This window comes from Dipodomys ordii, unplaced genomic scaffold (genome assembly GCF_000151885.1).
Source record: "Dipodomys ordii isolate 6190 unplaced genomic scaffold, Dord_2.0 Scaffold78, whole genome shotgun sequence".
NCBI lineage: Eukaryota > Metazoa > Chordata > Mammalia > Rodentia > Heteromyidae > Dipodomys > Dipodomys ordii.
Window position 1 is genome coordinate 1,890,414 of NW_012267294.1, and position 18,485 is coordinate 1,908,898.

Consider the following 18,485-nt stretch of genomic DNA (forward strand, 5'->3'; position numbering starts at 1 on the left):
GATCATGTTGCTTAGAGTAAGATGTTGTTGCTAATTTTTACTGCTGAAGGAATTTCCAAAATGCCCTGTAATATTTGCTGTTAACACTTGAATATTTTTAGCATAGAGAATTTCAATAAATATTCTTTCTAGGGTTATTCTCTACATGTTTTCATGCACATGACCACATTCCCATCTGTTAGGAATTAGTGGACCCCTCAAAGAGCCTTATTCAGCTTGGTAGATGATCCTAATAATGAATGCCACTTTCCAGTGCATACCATAATAGCCTTTCAATTTCAACTGGAGTCTAAACTAATATCAAACATCATATGTTACTCAAATTATACAGCAAATTTTATGCCATTTTATGTGGGTAAAAGAAAACATTTCTGTTTGTTTGCTTAAAACCAAATCTCATTGTTCCGCCAGTTCTTTGACTACTCTTGTGCTTTACATAGCAGGTATATTTCTATTATGATACCATGCTATTTCTGAGTAAATACCAGTGATTTTTGACTATTCTGTTTTGTTTTTATTCTTTGCTTAGTTTTCACTTGTGAAGTTGTTGCCGAACATTGGAACTTTCCTCCCTTTGTTTGCAAAGTTGATCCTCTGACTAAGTAAGAACTGTGGCTAAAGCTCTCTGATTACTTCAGCAACAGGTGAATACAGTTTCATTTTCACTGTTCCTCTTGCACAACACTTGCTTGGCAGGCTGCCTTATGCTATTTGATGCTCAGCTTTAAGAGCAGTGCTTCCCTGACAAGCCAGACAGAAGAACTCAGAGCTAAGGCAGCTGAGAACTTGTCTCCTGGCTACAGAGCCCACACAGAGGTGAGTTCTATGGAGAAACATGGTCTTTGGTGTGCTATTCCTTGAGGATCAGCAACAGGGAACGAAGTCCATAGCAATTTTACTAGCTGGGGGACAGGGAGGCAGGTTGGGGAGAGGTCAGAGGTTAAGGCAGCAGTGGAGTGGGAGGACATGGGAAGCTCCATGGTGTGTAACCCTCCAGAATGCTTCTGGTAATTCAGCTCCTAAGGCTCCTTCAGTCCCCAGGCAATCATGGGGTGGTGAACCTTACCAAAGCATACACAGGAAGATCTGCTGTTCCTCAGGCGTCCAGCAGGGGCTGCAGCAGAGAGCCCTGCATGGGACCCCTACCCTCCTCTGCCTCAGGGGACCTTAATTCCCTCCTGGCACTGAGGGACCAAACCCTAGCCCCAAACCCCAGCAGAGTCACTGTTGGAGGTTGGCTCCTTCCAGCTCTCTCTTGTCCCAACTTCACCATTACCCTCATTTCTCAGATGTTTCCCCGAGGGTAGCTGCCTGGAATTGGAGAAGCTGAGAGCAAAAGTAGTCTTCATGAGTCCATTTTAAATCTCAGTACATGGCTTGCCCATTTTCATGCTGTCCATGTGCACTAGTTCATAGATTCCTGGCAGCTGAGGTGCTTGGACTCCTTTCTTTTCTCATTTCTTTATTATAGCATTTTCCCTTATCTTTTATTTATTTATTTGTGAAAATACTATACAGAAGGGGTTACAATTACATGGGCAAGATAATGAGTACATTTCTTGTCAAGCATTGTAGCCTCCTCCTTTGTTTCCCATTCCTTCCCTTCCCATCCCCCCCCCCCCCCCCCCCCCCCCCCACACAATCCTCTCAGCTTTCCCCAAAGGTTGTAAAGCTATTTTTCTACATAAGGACTTTTACATCTCATTGTTGCAATGAGTCCACCTGTATCCCTATTTAAAGGATTTGTTTTTCCCCTTCCCCTCTACAAATTATATCAACATAAAATACAGTAAAATCAAGGGTTATACTGTGGGGGAGGGACATACAAAGCAACAAAGAAATAACCTCATAAACATGTTAGAAACAATCACATGAAAGAAAAAAAACATTTGAATACATATCTTAGGGTTCATTTCCCTAACATTACCTTATTTGACATTTTCTGCTTGACTCAAACATATACTAGATATTGCAAATAAGGGAAACCATGGGACCTATGTTTCTTTGGGCTTGGCTTACTTCACTTAATATAATTTTCTCCAAGCCTTTCCATTTCCTAACAAATGGGGCAATGTCATTCTTTCTGATGGAGGCATAGAATCCATTGTGTATATATACCACATTTTCTTGATCCATTCATCTACTGAGGGGCATATGGGTTGGTTCCATATCTTAGCTATAGTAAATAGTTCTGCAATAAACATAGTTGTGCTGGTAGCTTTAGTGTGGTCTTGTTTGTAAACATTTGGATAAATGCCCAAAAGTGGGATTGCTGGGTCATAGGGGAGCTCTATATTGAGTCTTTTGAGGAACCTCCATACTACTTTCCAAAGTGATTGAACAAGTTTACACTCCCACCAACAATGTATTTCAACATTTGTTGAGTGTTACAAACAAAGAAAGGTCAAATGTAACAAAGAACAATAAGGTCTCAGCCTGGGGTCTATTTTGAACTGTTTAACTCCCTTAAACAATTTACTGTGTTGAAGCTGAACATGTGAACATGAGGTCAAGATGTTGGGAGCGGGGTGGGCGGAGAGAGGAGGGTGGGCAAATGCAGTCATAATATTTGATATTTATATGTGAAAATGAGAAGCATGAAAGGGGTGTCTTCGATCAAGATGATTGTACTCACAAACTGGCATGTTAAATTGAAACTCCTTTGTGAAACTTCTGGAAGATAATTTTTAAATGTGTGAACTCCATTGTAAGACAACAGTGTGCTTGTGTTATTTAGAGAAATACAGTTTGGGATAGTTTTAATTTAATTGTATGTTAGTCTACCTCAGGCAACAGCTTTTGGAAACTACTAATCCAGTATATGACCTTTTTTTCCTGTTTAATTTGGATTTGAAAGGGTCTATGCTCACCATCTTAGTCCTGCACTGAAATCAGACATGGGGGAGAAGGAGAAAGAAGGAGAAAAAGAGAGAAGAGAGGGGGAGAAAAAATAGGGGAAGTAAGAATGGGAAGGACTGGCAGAGATAAGGAGAAAAGGAAAGTGGCAGAGAGAGATTGATGAAAAGGGATGAGGGAGAGAGAAGAAGTCAGGGGAAAGATAGGGAAAAGACAGAGGAAGAAGAGGAGCATGGGAAGAAAAACAAAAGGAGAGAAGATAGATAGAAGGGAGTAGAAAAAAAGTTAGGAAGGGAAAGATAGAAGAGAGAAAGAAAATGAAAGAGGGGATGGAAGGGAGAGAAAAAGAAAGGGAAGAAGGAAAGAAAGCAAGGAAGAAAGAAAAGAAAAAGAAAGCAGAAAGAAGGAAAGAAAGAAAAAAGAAAGAAGTAAGGAAGAAAGGAAAGAAGTAAAGAAAGAACAAGAAAGAATAGAGGAAGAAAGGCAGAAAAAAATGAAGACCAGGAAATAAACGAATATTTACAATTTTATCTTCCTTTTCTCAGTGATTTTGTTTTTATTTTTATTTTTGTCATGGGGATTGAACTCAGGGACTGTCTGAGTTCTTTCACTCAAGCCTAATTTCTATTCTGAGCCATAGAACCACTTCCAGTTTTCTGGGGGTTAATTGGAGGTAAGAGTCTCACAGTATTCCTGCCCAGGCTTGAACCACGATCCTCAGAACTCAGCCTCCTGAGTAGCTAGAATTATAGGCATTAGTCAGCCACCAGTGCCCAGCTTCCCAGTGCTTTTTTAAAAGTCAAATATGAAGAAAAGCAATCTTGAGTTTCTCTTGTGTCTAGCACAGTAGTTGAAAGGTCATGGTTGACACAATTTTTTTTGTGTTTTCTAACAGCTACAGAAGAAAGGAAGTTTTACAGAGTAACTCTATGAAGAAGCTAGTTGGAAGGCAGGTTTTTGGTGTTTTTTTAACTGAAATGTTCTTCTTTAGCCTAGTTTCCTTGGTAGTTTATAATTTTCAAGACATAGTGACACTTATTAACTCACTGTCTCATTTGTTCACTAGAGGGAACAGGAAAATCCTACTGCAATTTTTTTTGAAATATTGATTTCCTTAACCTGTACCGTAGTGAATCAGGCAGGACTAGTTTTATTTATACTGTTGACAAGATAATGAAGGTGTACAGAGGCAGGTTCTCTTTCCAGATCTGATAATGAGTAAATGATGGGAACCCTGGCGTTTGACCGATGGAAGACTGTCTTTTGAATCTTTGCTGTGACATCTCTGTTGGCTCTGGATTCCTGTTTCCCCATTCATCCTTCATGGTCCTGCTTGCAGCCTCTTTCCACTGCTTCTCTCCTGCCTACTCTTCCTCCTCACAGGAAGCCCCTTTCTTTATTCCCACGGATCTTTGTCTCCTTCATATTCAAACTGACTCTTGGCTGGGAGTCATGGAACTCATTCTACCCAAAGCCAGTACCTTATTCATTTAGAATTTCACTCTTCTTACCCTGGTACATCCTGAAGTTTATGTGATAGGCATGATTTGACACATCCCACAAATATTATGTAGCATTTAAATCCTTCAAAAGCAACTGTAGAATTTCTAATGACAAGAGTGAGTAATGAGTGTGATACACTGCATGAAACCCTTTACTGTCTGAAATACTGGTACTCACATTTGCATCATTTTATTGGAATGAGCATCATTTTCTTAGAATTATCTTGACTCATGTTATATTCTATCTTAGTTCATCCTTGTTTTATTCTACCAGTATCTTGTTCTTGTAAATATCATGGTATTTCCATTCTTACACTACCATAATGGTATGCTCTCTATTTATACAAGCATACTATAAGATTTTTGAGATCCTCAGAGTTACTCTGAGAACACCTTTCATCTTCCAATTTCTGCTCTTTTTTCTACTGTAATAAAACACTTGTATTCATCTAGATAAATAACAGGTTACTAGAAAGATTAAATGTTTTTAGTCTTCTTTGTGAGTGGAGAGACAATTTTATCAAGCAGAGTGTGAGCAGAGTTATTATGCAATGATGATTCATCTAAGAGATGTCCTTGAAAAAAAGGTAGCTTATCCTTTCCCTTACTGATAGGATGGTACCTTTGACAATGAGCTGTTTGGCCAGGATTTGTTTTGTTCAAAATTGACGGGATGAGTGGGGCTGGGAGACATGGAGAAGAACGAAGGGAGGGTGATGTTGATCAAGATGCATTGTCCTCACAAACTGAAATGTTGAATGGAAACTCCTCTGTACAACAATTGAAAGATAATAAAAATGTATCCAAAAAAAATTAATTTTGTAAAAAGGACTTAACACACATTCTCCAAGAGAGATTGTACTTGGTCCTGGGGTTGCCACTAGATCTGTATTCTATTAATCTTTTATTCTTTCTTCGCCTTCTTTTTTTTGGGGGGGGAGGTGCAGTTTAACATGTCATCAGGATCCACTGTGATGGCCCCCATTTGTCTAGTGGAAAATGAGAAAGAGCAACTGATGGTGAACCCCAAGGCAGTCAAGGTTCTTGAAGCGATTAGAAAGCCTGTGGTGGTGGTGGCCATTGTAGGAATGTATCGTACAGGAAAATCCTACCTGATGAACCGCTTGGCAGGACACAACCAAGGTGAGTGTTTTCTAGGACAGGAGCCATTTGCTGGGATCTTCGATAATGCATGGTAATCATGCTTGTACCATCAAGACGAATCTGACTCCTGCTAAGGTAAAAACTTTAAATCTTTATTAAGATTGACATGAAAGCTTATGTTTTTAAATCTATACTCATAAGATATCACCCTACTCCTGTAAAAAACAAGAATTATCCTTATTCTGTTTAATGACCTACAAGAATAGTATTCTGGTGCAATCCAATCATACCTTCTCAGTTCCTTTGATTATTTCCTTCCTCCCACTGACATAATTTCATTAGGACTATAGAATCAATGCAGATGTCACTCAGTATGCTTTGTTTATAATAGTGAAATAAAGAAAGATTGTGAGATATGAGGAGTGCAGTAAGAATTGCATTTTCTAGAGAAAATGATGCTTTATAATTTTTACTAACTTATAAGGCCTATAAACCATATAAATAATGTAGAAAAATTGTTTCCCATACTGTCATGTGTATTTCTTATTTTGTTAAATGCCAGGTGATTTGTGTGATATTTTTACTGACTTTGAAATTTTAATACCATCAAGTCATTGCACAAAGGCGTTATCATTCAACAGAGCAGTTAATGATTGCAGTGCATCTTGATCAGTGTGGGTGATTTCCTTAAATAAGGTCATTTTATTTGCTCCTTCTTGGTTTCCAGAAAATCTGTCGCTAGTTCTATCAATGCTTCGCCTATGAAGGCTCCCTTCATTTTATTTTATATCTTCTCTTCTAGCTCATTATTTTGAAGGACAGACTCTCACAGTATGATATTCTAAGAATTTAAAGCACACCTATATTAATATTTTTCTCTTTGGTTGCAGGTTTCCAGCTGGGCAGTACAGTGAGGTCTCAAACAAAAGGCATCTGGATGTGGTGTGTGTCTCACCCAAGGAAGCCAAATTTCACCTTGGTCCTTCTGGACACTGAGGGTCTGGGTGATGTGGAGAAGGTAAATCAAAATCATGGAGAATTATCCTTTGGTTGCATTTCTTAACTTACCATATGTCACCTTAATTCAATTTCCACTGCTTAATTCAATTCCTACAACTACAAATCAAGTTATGAATTAACGCTAAATTGTCTCTTTAAATTACTCTGATAAACTCTAATAAAAATTAAAAAGAATAGGTTATTCTTTTTAAAAACTTTCCCCCTTTTTCTGACTCTGTTTTTTGGAAGTGTGTCACTAAGTCTACCCATTCTTTGTTCTATTATTAGTCCTGGCCATCAAATCAGGCTTTTGTACATCCTAGACAGTGTTCTACCAAGGTGCTATAACCTTAATCTAGAATTGACATCTTAATGTGAGATAGTAGTGACATTAAATTCTACCTCAGACCCAGGGAGCATGTACATGTGCTATCAGAGATCTTCCATAAGGAAGGATTTTCCTCTACTCTGTCAGCTGCTTATTTACTCAATTATTCATATCTGCATAAAAGAAAGTCTATTTATGCTTTGATTTATGCTTTTCTGGAAGGTATTGGGGATTGGACAAAGTAGAGCCTTGCATACATACTTGTTATATGCTTACCACTGAGCTAGACTCTGGTCCCTATACCTTGTTTTTGCTTTGTTGCATCTTTGGATATTGAGAGTTCTTTCAGTTTGTTGTCATGTTATGGTGAAATTTTCTCTGCAGCTGAGAGTATGATACAATGTAGTAAATACTCACTAAAGATATCAATTCTATGTCCTATCCTATATTCTATAGATCCATCAGTAAAAGGTAAGGACCTAGTTCAGGAGCCAACACACGTTTTGTATAACAAGTACAGGTGCTATAAATGTCCAGAAGTGGCCACAAAACCCAGCTCCATAGGTCAGAAACTATTTCCTAGGGGTATGGACTCCCAGCACTCACTTATGAGGCTAAGATGACTTTAAATCTAATACCATAGTATAAATTGCTTTTGTCTAGAATTACTCATTTCCTCTGTAATTTGGTGGGAGTTGAATAGTACACAATTGTATTTTTCTATACTTCATTGTCCATCTCATCCTTAATTTTGTTTCTTCTTTATCATTCAGCCCTTTACACATGCTCACTGCTTCAGCCAAATATGACTATGTGATACATATGTATGACTTATACTTTATAACATTTCTCATTTGTCTACTATTGGTTTTCAAATGTGTGTGTTCTTTCAATCTCTACTTACACATTCTATCAGCTTTTAAAATAAATGAAGCACTTTGAAACAACAGCTATTATTCCAGTGAGACATTCACATGTGTGAAGCTGTAAAGCATTTTTTCCTATTTACTAAAATGGACAATTTTTTCTCATACAATAAAATTTTAGTGAATTATTGTCAGAGATGATCATCTGTTATACATATATGCATATAGATGCATATATGTTGCATTTGTTTATATACAATATATATGATCATATATAGTTGCTGTAGAGAATATTTTATGCACATTGACAATATCATTCACTCTAAGGAAACCAAGGCCTGAGGAACGTCACTGTTAATGAAAAGCAAGTATAAAATTAGGATATTTTTATAAACTTTTCTCTTTGTATCTCTATTTCAACTGTAGTCCTAAATGAACAATAAATGAAAGAATGAATCAAGCAGATTCCTCTTTCCCTTGTTCTCATGTGCTTTCTAGGGTGATTCTAAGAACGACTCGTGGATCTTTGCCTTGTCCATTCTACTCAGCAGTACCTTTGTCTACAACAGCATGGGAACCATCAACCAGCAAGCCCTGGACCAGCTGCAGTATCCTTCCTGGAAAAGAACAGTCATGCTGAGTTGAGTTTAGGAAAATGGCAACTAACTCTGTTTCTACAAGTGACTCAGTTTTCCTGGTTGAGAAAGAGTACATTACACAAAATGGAATGTTATCAATGGGTTTCTAGGTGAGATCTGAATCTTGTTTATGATGTATGGTGCTTTTCATTCCTTAGCTAAGATCCCAGCTATGTTACTGAACTAACTGAGCTAATCAAGGCAAAGACCACTAAGAAGTCTGATGAAATGGATGACTCTGACGAATTTGTGAGTTTTTTTCCAGACTTTGTTTGGTCTGTTCGGGATTTCATTCTGGAGCTGAAGTTAGATGACCAGCCCATCACAGAGGATGAATATCTAGAGAATGCCTTAAAGCTTATTCCAGGTACCAGAGGGAGGCTCGGGAAGGGGAAGGGTTCAGTGGGTTTATGGTATATACTAAGCCCTTTTAATCCCCATTGGATGTGCATGCTTATTTGAGATTGGATTGTGCTACAATACCCTACACTAATTTTTGAAAGGCTACTGATTAGTTTTTTAAAAATATGACTTTATTCAAAAAATTACATTTTTACTCTTAAAAATTACATTTTAAAAATGTAATGCCCATTTCCACTTTATAGTCCTCTAGTATCATTTATGACAACAATTCTCATATCAAAAAAGCTAAATATATCAATAGACCATTTTATGAAACACTACATGTAAACCAATGTTTTACAGAATTCGACAATTCTCATAGATGATATGTCATAAAACCTGAAGTTTCAAAATAAAAACCAACAATTCTTTCTAATATGTTGTACCTGAACATTTGAAATAACATGTTGTTGTGAAATAGTTCATCAACAGAACCATACACAAATAAAATATTCACAAAATATGTTTTAGAAAATGTTTTGGTGTTTCATCTGAACAATTAGTAACTGCACAGACACTTCTATGCTTGTTCTAGCGTTATCATTTGAAAATTTTCAAGTGGAATATAATATCACTAGAATGGGAATAAATACTGGATCAAATTATTTAAGGCACATTAACATCATGAACAATTATCCCTATTATAATCCATCCTATAATGTTGAAAGTTCCAGTTATTAGTTTTGTTTTTTTTGTTTGTTTTTTTGTTGGTCATGGGGCTTGATCTCGGCCTGGGTACTGTCCCTGAGCTCTTCAGCTCAAGCGGAGTGCTCTACCACTTAAGCCACAGCTGTACTTCCTAGTAAGTTTTTAAAGTAAGTGCTTCATGCGACAAAATTTAAATTTGGTTAGTATAGAATTACATGTAATAAAGTTGGTCAATTTTCAATCAAATTGTTTACCACATTGTATTTTACCAGTATCTTGCTCAACTGATGTTCCTCAGAAGAATATTGTACAGTGAATACTTGAGAAAATGTCCTGATATTTCTTTTGAATAAAGCTGTCAATCTTTTAGTTATGTTCTCTATAATATCACTCTCTTCATTTGTCACCCTTATACTTAATGAATTATATATTTCACAGTTGTTAAATTTACATATTATCAAAGTAGACTGTTTGGGGCACTTGAAAAGACTAATAATATTTTTAGATATTATTTTTTTCAGTCTTCCAACATTTATTGATCAATTCTTTTTTATTTTATACGTTATTTATTGCACAAATACTGTGTAGAGCAATTATAGTTACATGAGTAAAGTAATGAGTATATTTCCTATCAATCATTGTTGGCTCCTCCTTTTTTCCCCCTACAATCCCTTCCCTCCCACCTCCACAACTACACTCCTCTAGCTACCTACTCCCCCACTCTGCTTGTATTGTAAAGTTTGCTTTCCAACATAGTGTCTTGTACAAAGTGGTGTTTATTTTCTTGCTATCGGGGCTGGGAAGGTGGCTCAGTGGTAGAGCTCTTGCCTTGCATGCCTGAGGCCCTGGGTTCAATTCCTCAGCACCACATAAGCAAAAAGAAAAAAAGCCGGAAGTGACGCTGTGGCTCAAGTGGTAGAGCGCTAGCATTGAGCTGAGCGAGAGTGTCCAGGCCCAGAGTTCAGGCCCCATGACCAAACCCTAAAAATGAAAAACTATTTTCTTGCTATTGTACCATGTGAATTTTTGTTTGTTTCTTTGTTTTGCATTTTCCTGTCCCACAGTATAGGGCTGTTCTCACTGTATTTGATGTCCGTGCTCTGCATCTTGTATGTACACTTCTCTAATTTGGGCAGGGAATGGGAAAAAACAAAATGCTCATTGATCAATGCTCTAGTAGTTCACATTGTCTCTGTAAAGCCTCGTAGAGTAATTTAGAGAATGAAGAGATATCCATAATACATCTAAGTTAATTTTACTCTTCAAAATTTTTAGTGAAAATAATCTTTAAGCAATTTGTGATATGAACTTATACTTGTGAGTGTGTATACATATATACAGATGTATGTATTTGTATATTTCTAACAGCTTTTCTGTTCTGACTTGAATATTATGCATCTTCTTTCTAGCATTTTTTTCCAGTACCATCTTACCCTTTCCTGGTGTAATTTTATTTTATGTCTTAGATTTCATTTCTGACAAAGATACAATAGAATCAGAAAACTGCTTCTAACCATTTTGCTTCACTACTCACTAGTTAAATTCTTAACTCAGGAGAGTTTTGCCAGAACCAGGGTTACTAATCTATTTCCTCCTTTTGTGGACAGATAGATGCCTAATCTTCAATTACTTGTTTCCTTTTGCCTCTGTGCACAACATTGGTTGCAATGAAGTATCATTTTAAGGAGATTTTAAGACAGTGATGAAAAAATCTTTGGCAGGGAAAATACTCAGCCTCTTGCGTGATGGCTGCCCTTCCAATGATCAATTTTTCCCCTTTAATTTTTTACTGTAAATGTTCAAAATGTGTTATTGAATTTGTGTGTTGTCTATAGACAAGTGTCTTAATTTTTCTTAGAGATCAAATTTCATTTATAACTGTTACAATTAGGGCTTGCTTCTCTATATTATTCATATATGACTGCATTTTTCATTGATAGTTTGTTATATCCATTATCTCTTTTTTTCCTTTCCTTTCCTTTATTTTTTTATTGTGAAAATTTATTGTGAAAGTACAGAGGGGTTACAATTACATGAGCAAGGAAATGAGTACTTTTTTTTAATCAAGCATTGTTGCCTCCTCTTTTGTTCCCTTTCATATCCCGTCCCCTTTCCCTCATCCCCACAGCTCCCCCCCAATAACTAGTATATGACTGAGGCAAGCAGAAACTGTCAGACAAGTTGATATTAGGTGAAATGAACCCCAAGATAAGGATTCAATTATTTTTTCTTTCTTGCTATTGTTTCTAACATATTTATAAGATGATTTCTTTGTTGCTTTGTATGTCCCTCCCCCATGGTATAATTCCTCCTCCTCATGGTATAACACTGCATTCCTTTTATCTTTTATAGGCAAGAATCAGAAAATTCGAAATGCCAACTTGCCTAGGGAGTGCATTAGGCATTTCTTTCCAAAACGCAAATGCTTTGTCTTTGATCGACCTAAAAAAGAAAAGGAACTCTTAATTCATATTGAAGACTTGCCAGAAGACCAGCTGGATTGCAATTTCCAAGTGCAATCCAAAAACTTTTGCTCTTACATCCTTGCCAATGCAAAACCCAAGAACTTGAGAGAGGGAATTATTGTCACTGGGAAACTTGAATCTTCTTTGCTCCTGGATTTACCTCTCAATTCCCTTAAGTAATGCTTTGATTACATTTTTGCATTTGTTAAGCATATAGAAAAATAATAGTTCATGCTTCATATAATTTCATCTTTCCTAATTATTGTTTGTCTACATGGAGCTTTATTGAGATAGAATATACCTTAGAAACTATTTCACTGATCATATAAGAGCCGACTGATGCTAAAGATTAATTCCTGTGTTTTAGATTAAGTGACTTGGGAAAGTGTTCTGTATGGATAGAAAAATATTTTGTGAATTTGAACTAGTTATGAAGCGTATAAGACGACAAGTTCCTAAAGGTTCATTAGGAGTTTAAAATCAAAATTCAGTTAAAGTCCAGCTACAGAAGTGGCTTCAGGATGTGGACAACATGCACACATAATGTTAAGTTCTGTCATAATGTTCTTCTTAAATTATCATGCAGTTTTTCATTCCTATTTAGACTTGGGTCCCAAAAGTTAGACAATTTATTTCATTTGAAAGCTTCATTTATTTTGCCTCTGTAATCTGCTCTTTTTTAACTTTATATGGAATTCTCTAGATAGTATACTTTGATCATATTGGTGGTTATTAGTAATTTAAATTTAATGTGTCAATTAAGAGCCTGGAAGAAAAAAAATGATTAGGAAAAAGCAGTTGTGCCAGAAGAAGTAGACTTTGTCAAATAGGATAAAGGAATTTCATATCCGCTACTCAGGAGTCAGTGATTGGAAAGATAATAAATTAAGGTTATCCAGGGCAAAAAGTTAGCAAGAAGCTACCTTAATTAGTAAGTAGGCATGGTGGCTTGTGCCTGTTAACACAGATATGCAAAAAGCATAAAAAGGAGGCTCACAATTCATGACAGCACAGATATATACAAAGGATTCTATCCTTAAAATAATATCAGAAGCAAAAGTGGGGCTAGGAATGTGGTGGAGTGGTAGAGTGCTTGCCTAGTATACATGAAGCCCTGGGTTTGATTCCTCAGTACAACATAAACAGAAAAAGGCAGAAGTAGCTCTGTGGCTCAAGAGGCAGAGTGCTAGCCTTGAGCAAAAGAAACTCAGGGACAGTGCCCAGGCCCCGAGTTCAAGCCACAGGACTGGAAAAAAAGCAAAAGCTGTTGGTGGTGTGGTTCTATTCATATAGCACCTGCTTAGTAAGCTCAAGGCCCAGAGTTCAAGCCATGATATCACCAAAAAAAAGTGTGAAAGTTGTTTAAAGTCTTAATGTTTTTCATAATGCTAATTTTAGAATAAAACAGAAGTGTAGCTTGACGTTTCTCCTTAAAATATTGGGCTCATCCAGGACTGGGGACTCTGGTGGAGATTTATGTCAGTGCTATCAACAGTGGAGCAGTGCCATGTTTGGAGAACGCTGTGACTACCCTGGCCCAGCTTGAGAACTCAGCAGCTGTGCAGAAGGCAACCAGCCACTACAGCCAGCACATGGCTCAGCAATTGAGGCTCCCCACTGAGGACCTCCAGGAGCTGTTGGATGTGCATATGGCCTGTGAGAGAGAAGCCATCGCAATCTTCATGGAGTTACTGTTCAAGGATGACAAGAGGGAGTTTCAAATGGATCTAATGGTACCATGCCTGCTCTTGGTCTGTCTTTCATGACGTCTTCACCTTTTGAGACAATGCTATGCTCATCATTTTAATCCTATGGATCATTTCCTATCTGTACTTTTAGGAGTGCGGAATTTATGAGTGGGAGGATTTCTACAGGCTGATGGGTACCAGACATTTATCTTTTATTGTTGCATAATAAATTATAATATGGTTGGCAAGCAAAAAACCCAGGCACCAGTGGCTCATGCAGTAATCCTATCTACTCAGAAGACTGAGATCTGAGATCATGGTTTAAAGCCAATGTGGATAGGAAAGCCCATGATACTCTGATCTTCGATTAAACAACCAGAAGTTACTCAATTAAACAACCAGAAGTGACTCAAATGGTGCTAGCCTTGAGCAAAAAGCTCAGGAACAGAGCCCAGGCCCTGAGTTCAAGCCTCAGGAACAGCATTAGAAATGTGCATTTTTATATTTATTCCATACCATTGCATAAATATGACATATGGTTCTGTATGTCATATGCAATTTTATGCTTATAACATACAGTTGATATATATATATATATATATATATATATATATATATATATACGCCATACAGTCCTGTTTATCATAAATATAGTGTGTGGATGTTGGATAAGCCAACAAGTGCTCTGCCTAGGGCACCCAGATGAGTTCACAACTTCAGACTCTGCAATCAAGTTGCTGTCAGGATGAAAGCACTTCACACTCTTATGTGCACATTGCAAGAAAAAACATATGGTTCAAAAACCATGAAAATATGAGAAACTTCAGAAATATTGCAAACTTTCTTAATGCATTCCTTTTCATCCTTGCAACACACATCCTGAGCTTACTCTCCTTTTAGCCAGATTCACTTGCTATAGCTTCCTTTATGGCTTTATTGTTCATCACTGGGCTGTTGAAAGAATTGTGTGGGGCCTGTTACTGAATCCCATCATTTTACAGAGAATGATCCAGGCTCTCAGAATGTTCAGGGACTTACCAATATTACTCAGACTGTTTTCAGAAGTGGCTCCTTCCCCTGTCAGCATGTGCTCTGAGGCCTTCACCTTATTTCTTCCATGAAGATCACGATAGAATTTCTTTCTAATGCCTTCATTGCACTGTCTTCCTATCGCCTTAACAGAATACCATAGAGAGAAAGAAGGAAGATTTCATTCTGCAGAATGAAGATGCATCTGACAAATACTGCCAGAAGGAGCTGAAGATAATTTCTCAGTCTTTAATGTTAAGCATTTCCAATGGCACTTTCTCTATACCTAGAGGGCATAATTACTACTTGGAAGGCAAGAAGAAGGTTGAACAGGACTACAAGTTAGTGCCCAGGAAAGGGGTAAAGGTGAGGAATAAGGGGATGAATTGCAGTTAGTAAGAGAATATCATTTATGTATTTATTTGTTTCTTTATTTATTTATATTTTGTTAGTTGTGGGGCTTGAACTCTGGGTTTGGTCTCTGTCCCTGTGATCTTCAGCTCAAGGCAAGTTCTCTACCACTTGAATCACAGCACCACTTCTAGTTTTCTAGTGGGTGTTTGGAGATAAGGGTCTCATGGACTTTCCTGCCCTGGCAGGCTTTGGAACTGTGATCCTCAGATTTCAACCTCCTGGGTACCTAGTATTACAGGGGTGAGCCATTGGCACCTGCATGGTAATCTCATTATTAAAGAACACAGAATCATTTCTGAGAAGAAAATCTGCATTTTTCCTTCTATATCCACAATTAATTATTCTTCCAGATACTTCCAGAAACTTCCGGAGAGAGTAGTATTTTTCATAGATCAAACCGTGCAATTGTTTCTTAGTTAAGTTGATGAGATTTAAAAATTAATTATACCCTTTGTTCTATTCACAAGAACTTATAGTCTTGCCTAAGATACAAATAGTAAATTGAATTTAACAAGATGAAGTATGTCATGCTGGCATGAACACCAAGTACAAAATAATGGTGGGATTAATATGGTAACAATATTAGTGTTAATAATGCTCACATATATTAAAAATCATATTCTATGTTTCATTTTGTTCTTCTTTTTGTTTGATTTAACTCTAGGTGTTTCATGTATCTTAAGGCTGCTTCCAACTCATATCATTTCCACTTCAACCTCCACAATGCTATGATTAGAAGGATGCACTACTATGTCTCAATTTTGACACCCTAATTTGTATCAATAATACTCAGTAACCTGTAGTTTCAGGCTACTTGCACACCTATAATTTAAATTTCAGAAGTATCCAATAAATTACTACTAATGTTATCCAAGTTTTGTAGTTGAGAAATATGAGGCATAGGGAAGCTAATAAGTTGTAAATTCCTAGAGCCTGTACTCAGGAAAACTGTTATGCAGTTCATAGGATAGCCATACAGAACTCTGGAGTTAGCCCAGGAAAGATTTTTCCAAGAGTAGAATGAAGGTCAAGATGAATTATCAGAGGATTCCTTGTAGTTTAAATAAAAGAATAAAGGTATCTTGGTGGGAGAGTAGAATGTAGGGACATATTGTTTATTTTTGTGGTACTGAGTTTTGAGCCTAAGGATTCCTATTTGCTCAGGTAGTGTGCTGTCATTGGACCCACGCTTTTAGTTTGGCTCTCTGCTGGTTATTTTGGAGATGGTGGCTCATGGATTTTTCTGTCTGGGCTTGTTTCAAATGAGGATCCTCTGTATCTCAGTATCTGACTAGTTACATTTTGTAGGCATGAGCCACCAGTGCCCACATAGAGAGTATATGCTTTAAGTACATATAAATCTCATTGATATTGTGGAATAGCAATAGATTTCTCTGTTGCAAAAGAAAAAAAGGCTTGAATCTGGGTGCTGGTGTCTCATCCCTATAATCCTAGCTAATATACATATATATGTGTGTGTATGTGTGTGTGTTTATACATATATACATATATATATATATATATATATATACATACATACATACACACACACATATGTAGAATCTCAGTAGGTTGAGATTTGAGGATTGCAGTTCATAGCTACCAAGAAAATATGTGGTACTGTTATCTACAATTAACCACCAGAATACTAGAAATAGCACTGTGGTTCAAAATGGTAGAGTGCTAGTTTTGTGCACAAAGATCAGGAACAACAGCCAGGCTGTTAGTTCAAGCCCCACAATGACGGAAAAAAAGACTGGAGAGCTAGGGCAGAGGTTGCTATAAACTGTTTCTAACCACTGCAAGAGAGATTGGTTTTGCTATTATGGCTCAAGAAGGAACAGACACAGAGGAATCTTGAAGACAAGTGAAATTTTACAGGATTTAGAGGGAAATAATTTCTGCAACAAGAGAATAGACTTTTGTTTTTTTTGTTTTTTTTACATATTCCACTTGTTTTTTGGTCTCCTAGGCAAATGAGGTTCTCCAAGCCTTCCTGCAGTCCCAGGATGCTATAGAAAAATTGATCCTACAGTCAGACAAAGCTCTCACTGATGCAGAGAAGGCCAGAGCAGGTACTGGGCAAGGTAACACTTTCAGAAGAGGGGGTTGGTTCCTGAAAACCTTAACTGGTGGACATGAAGATCTTTATGAATGGAGCTTCCTGTTCTACACTGGAATGTACAAGATGCTAAATCTGAAAAATAAGAGCTCAGTTCTAGTCATATCTAATTTGGCAGCACATTTCCATGTCATTCTCTCATGTGCCTGGGATTGATCGCTGGAAAAATTCATAGACAACTTGTTCTGGATCCCAGGAGGTTAGGGTTAATGCTTGATTCTTGTTGTTTTTCTTCTCTAAAACTAATGTGGTATAGCTGAGTGGGCTGCAAAGGAAGCAGCTGAGAAGGAGTAAGAGTTGCAAAGACAGGAACAGAATGAGCAGCAGCAAAAGATGGAGGCCCAAGAAAAAAGCTACAAGGAAAATATGGCCCAACTACAGGAGAAGATGGAAAGGGAAAGAGAGAATCTGATCAGAGATCAGGAAAAGAAGCTGGAACACAAGCTGAAGGTGAGTCTGGATGGGGCCTGGGATATATCACAAGGATACTTGTGAGCCTGCCTTTGCCAGCTCCTCCCACCTTCCTGAGAGAATCGCAGGGAGCTAGGAACACATATGTTCTTACTACCCATGAATCAGGAGGAAACCTTAGACAAATGTGTCAAAGAACACTGTGGTTGAGTTTGGGGTAAGAGAGACAGAGAGAGAGAGACAGAGACATCCTTAGCTCCTAGGGTTGTTAAGGGAAAATTCTTGATATTCAGTAAGTTTTATTTTCAAGGTTTACTTTTTCATTTGTAGATTCAAGAAGAAACGCTTACAGAAGGATTTAAAAATAAATATGAAGATATTGGTAAAGAAATATATCAACTGAAAAAGGAGATTGAAACAACCAAGAAAAAGAAGCTATCAGGTGGAAAATTATTGGGTGGGCTGGGTGATGTGCTTCTCATATCAGCGCCACATCCTTATCTTAAGTTAGTTGGTGCCTTTTTGAAAGGGGTACCCTACACAATGAAATAGACTCCAAATTTCTTTTAAGAATTAATAAAGAAGGCCATTCTTTTGTCTGAATCTTAATTTTTAAGTTGATTTCATACTTTTTTTAAAAGGTGAAAACAACAAGGGGACACAGGAATGGAGGGATGATGAGCAAATACAGTCATTATATTTAACATACATTATATTAAAAATGAACAATGTAATCTTGGATAGGGACCAGAGGAAAAAATAGGGGGAAAGTGAAGTAAGGGAGAACATTAACCAAGAACCCTTGTACTCATAACCTGAGTTATGAACTGTGACACATTTGTGCAGTTCCTTAACAACAATAAAAATTGAGTTTATAAATATTAAAAACAAAAATATATAGGCTATTAATTATCTCAATTGAAATAAAAATTAACTTTTATATATCAGGGCCTACTGTACAAAACCTGAATTTAATATCAGTCATATTAGTGTAACTAATCAGCTGATTAGAA

General features: G+C 37.1%; 1 protein-coding gene across 1 annotated transcript; it reads left to right on the forward strand.

Annotated features, from left to right (window-relative positions):
- The first annotated feature begins 688 nt into the window (after positions 1-688).
- LOC105991901 (guanylate-binding protein 4-like) lies at positions 689-18,081 on the forward strand. Its single transcript, XM_013024648.1, is given in 11 exon segments — positions 689-816; positions 5,306-5,501; positions 6,353-6,480; positions 8,154-8,263; positions 8,464-8,660; positions 11,696-11,941; positions 13,261-13,541; positions 14,679-14,891; positions 16,912-17,014; positions 17,318-17,511; positions 17,803-18,081. Coding segments are annotated over 11 exon segments (1,992 nt in total). The 5' UTR covers positions 689-714; the 3' UTR covers positions 18,025-18,081.
- Positions 18,082-18,485: the final 404 nt, after the last annotated feature.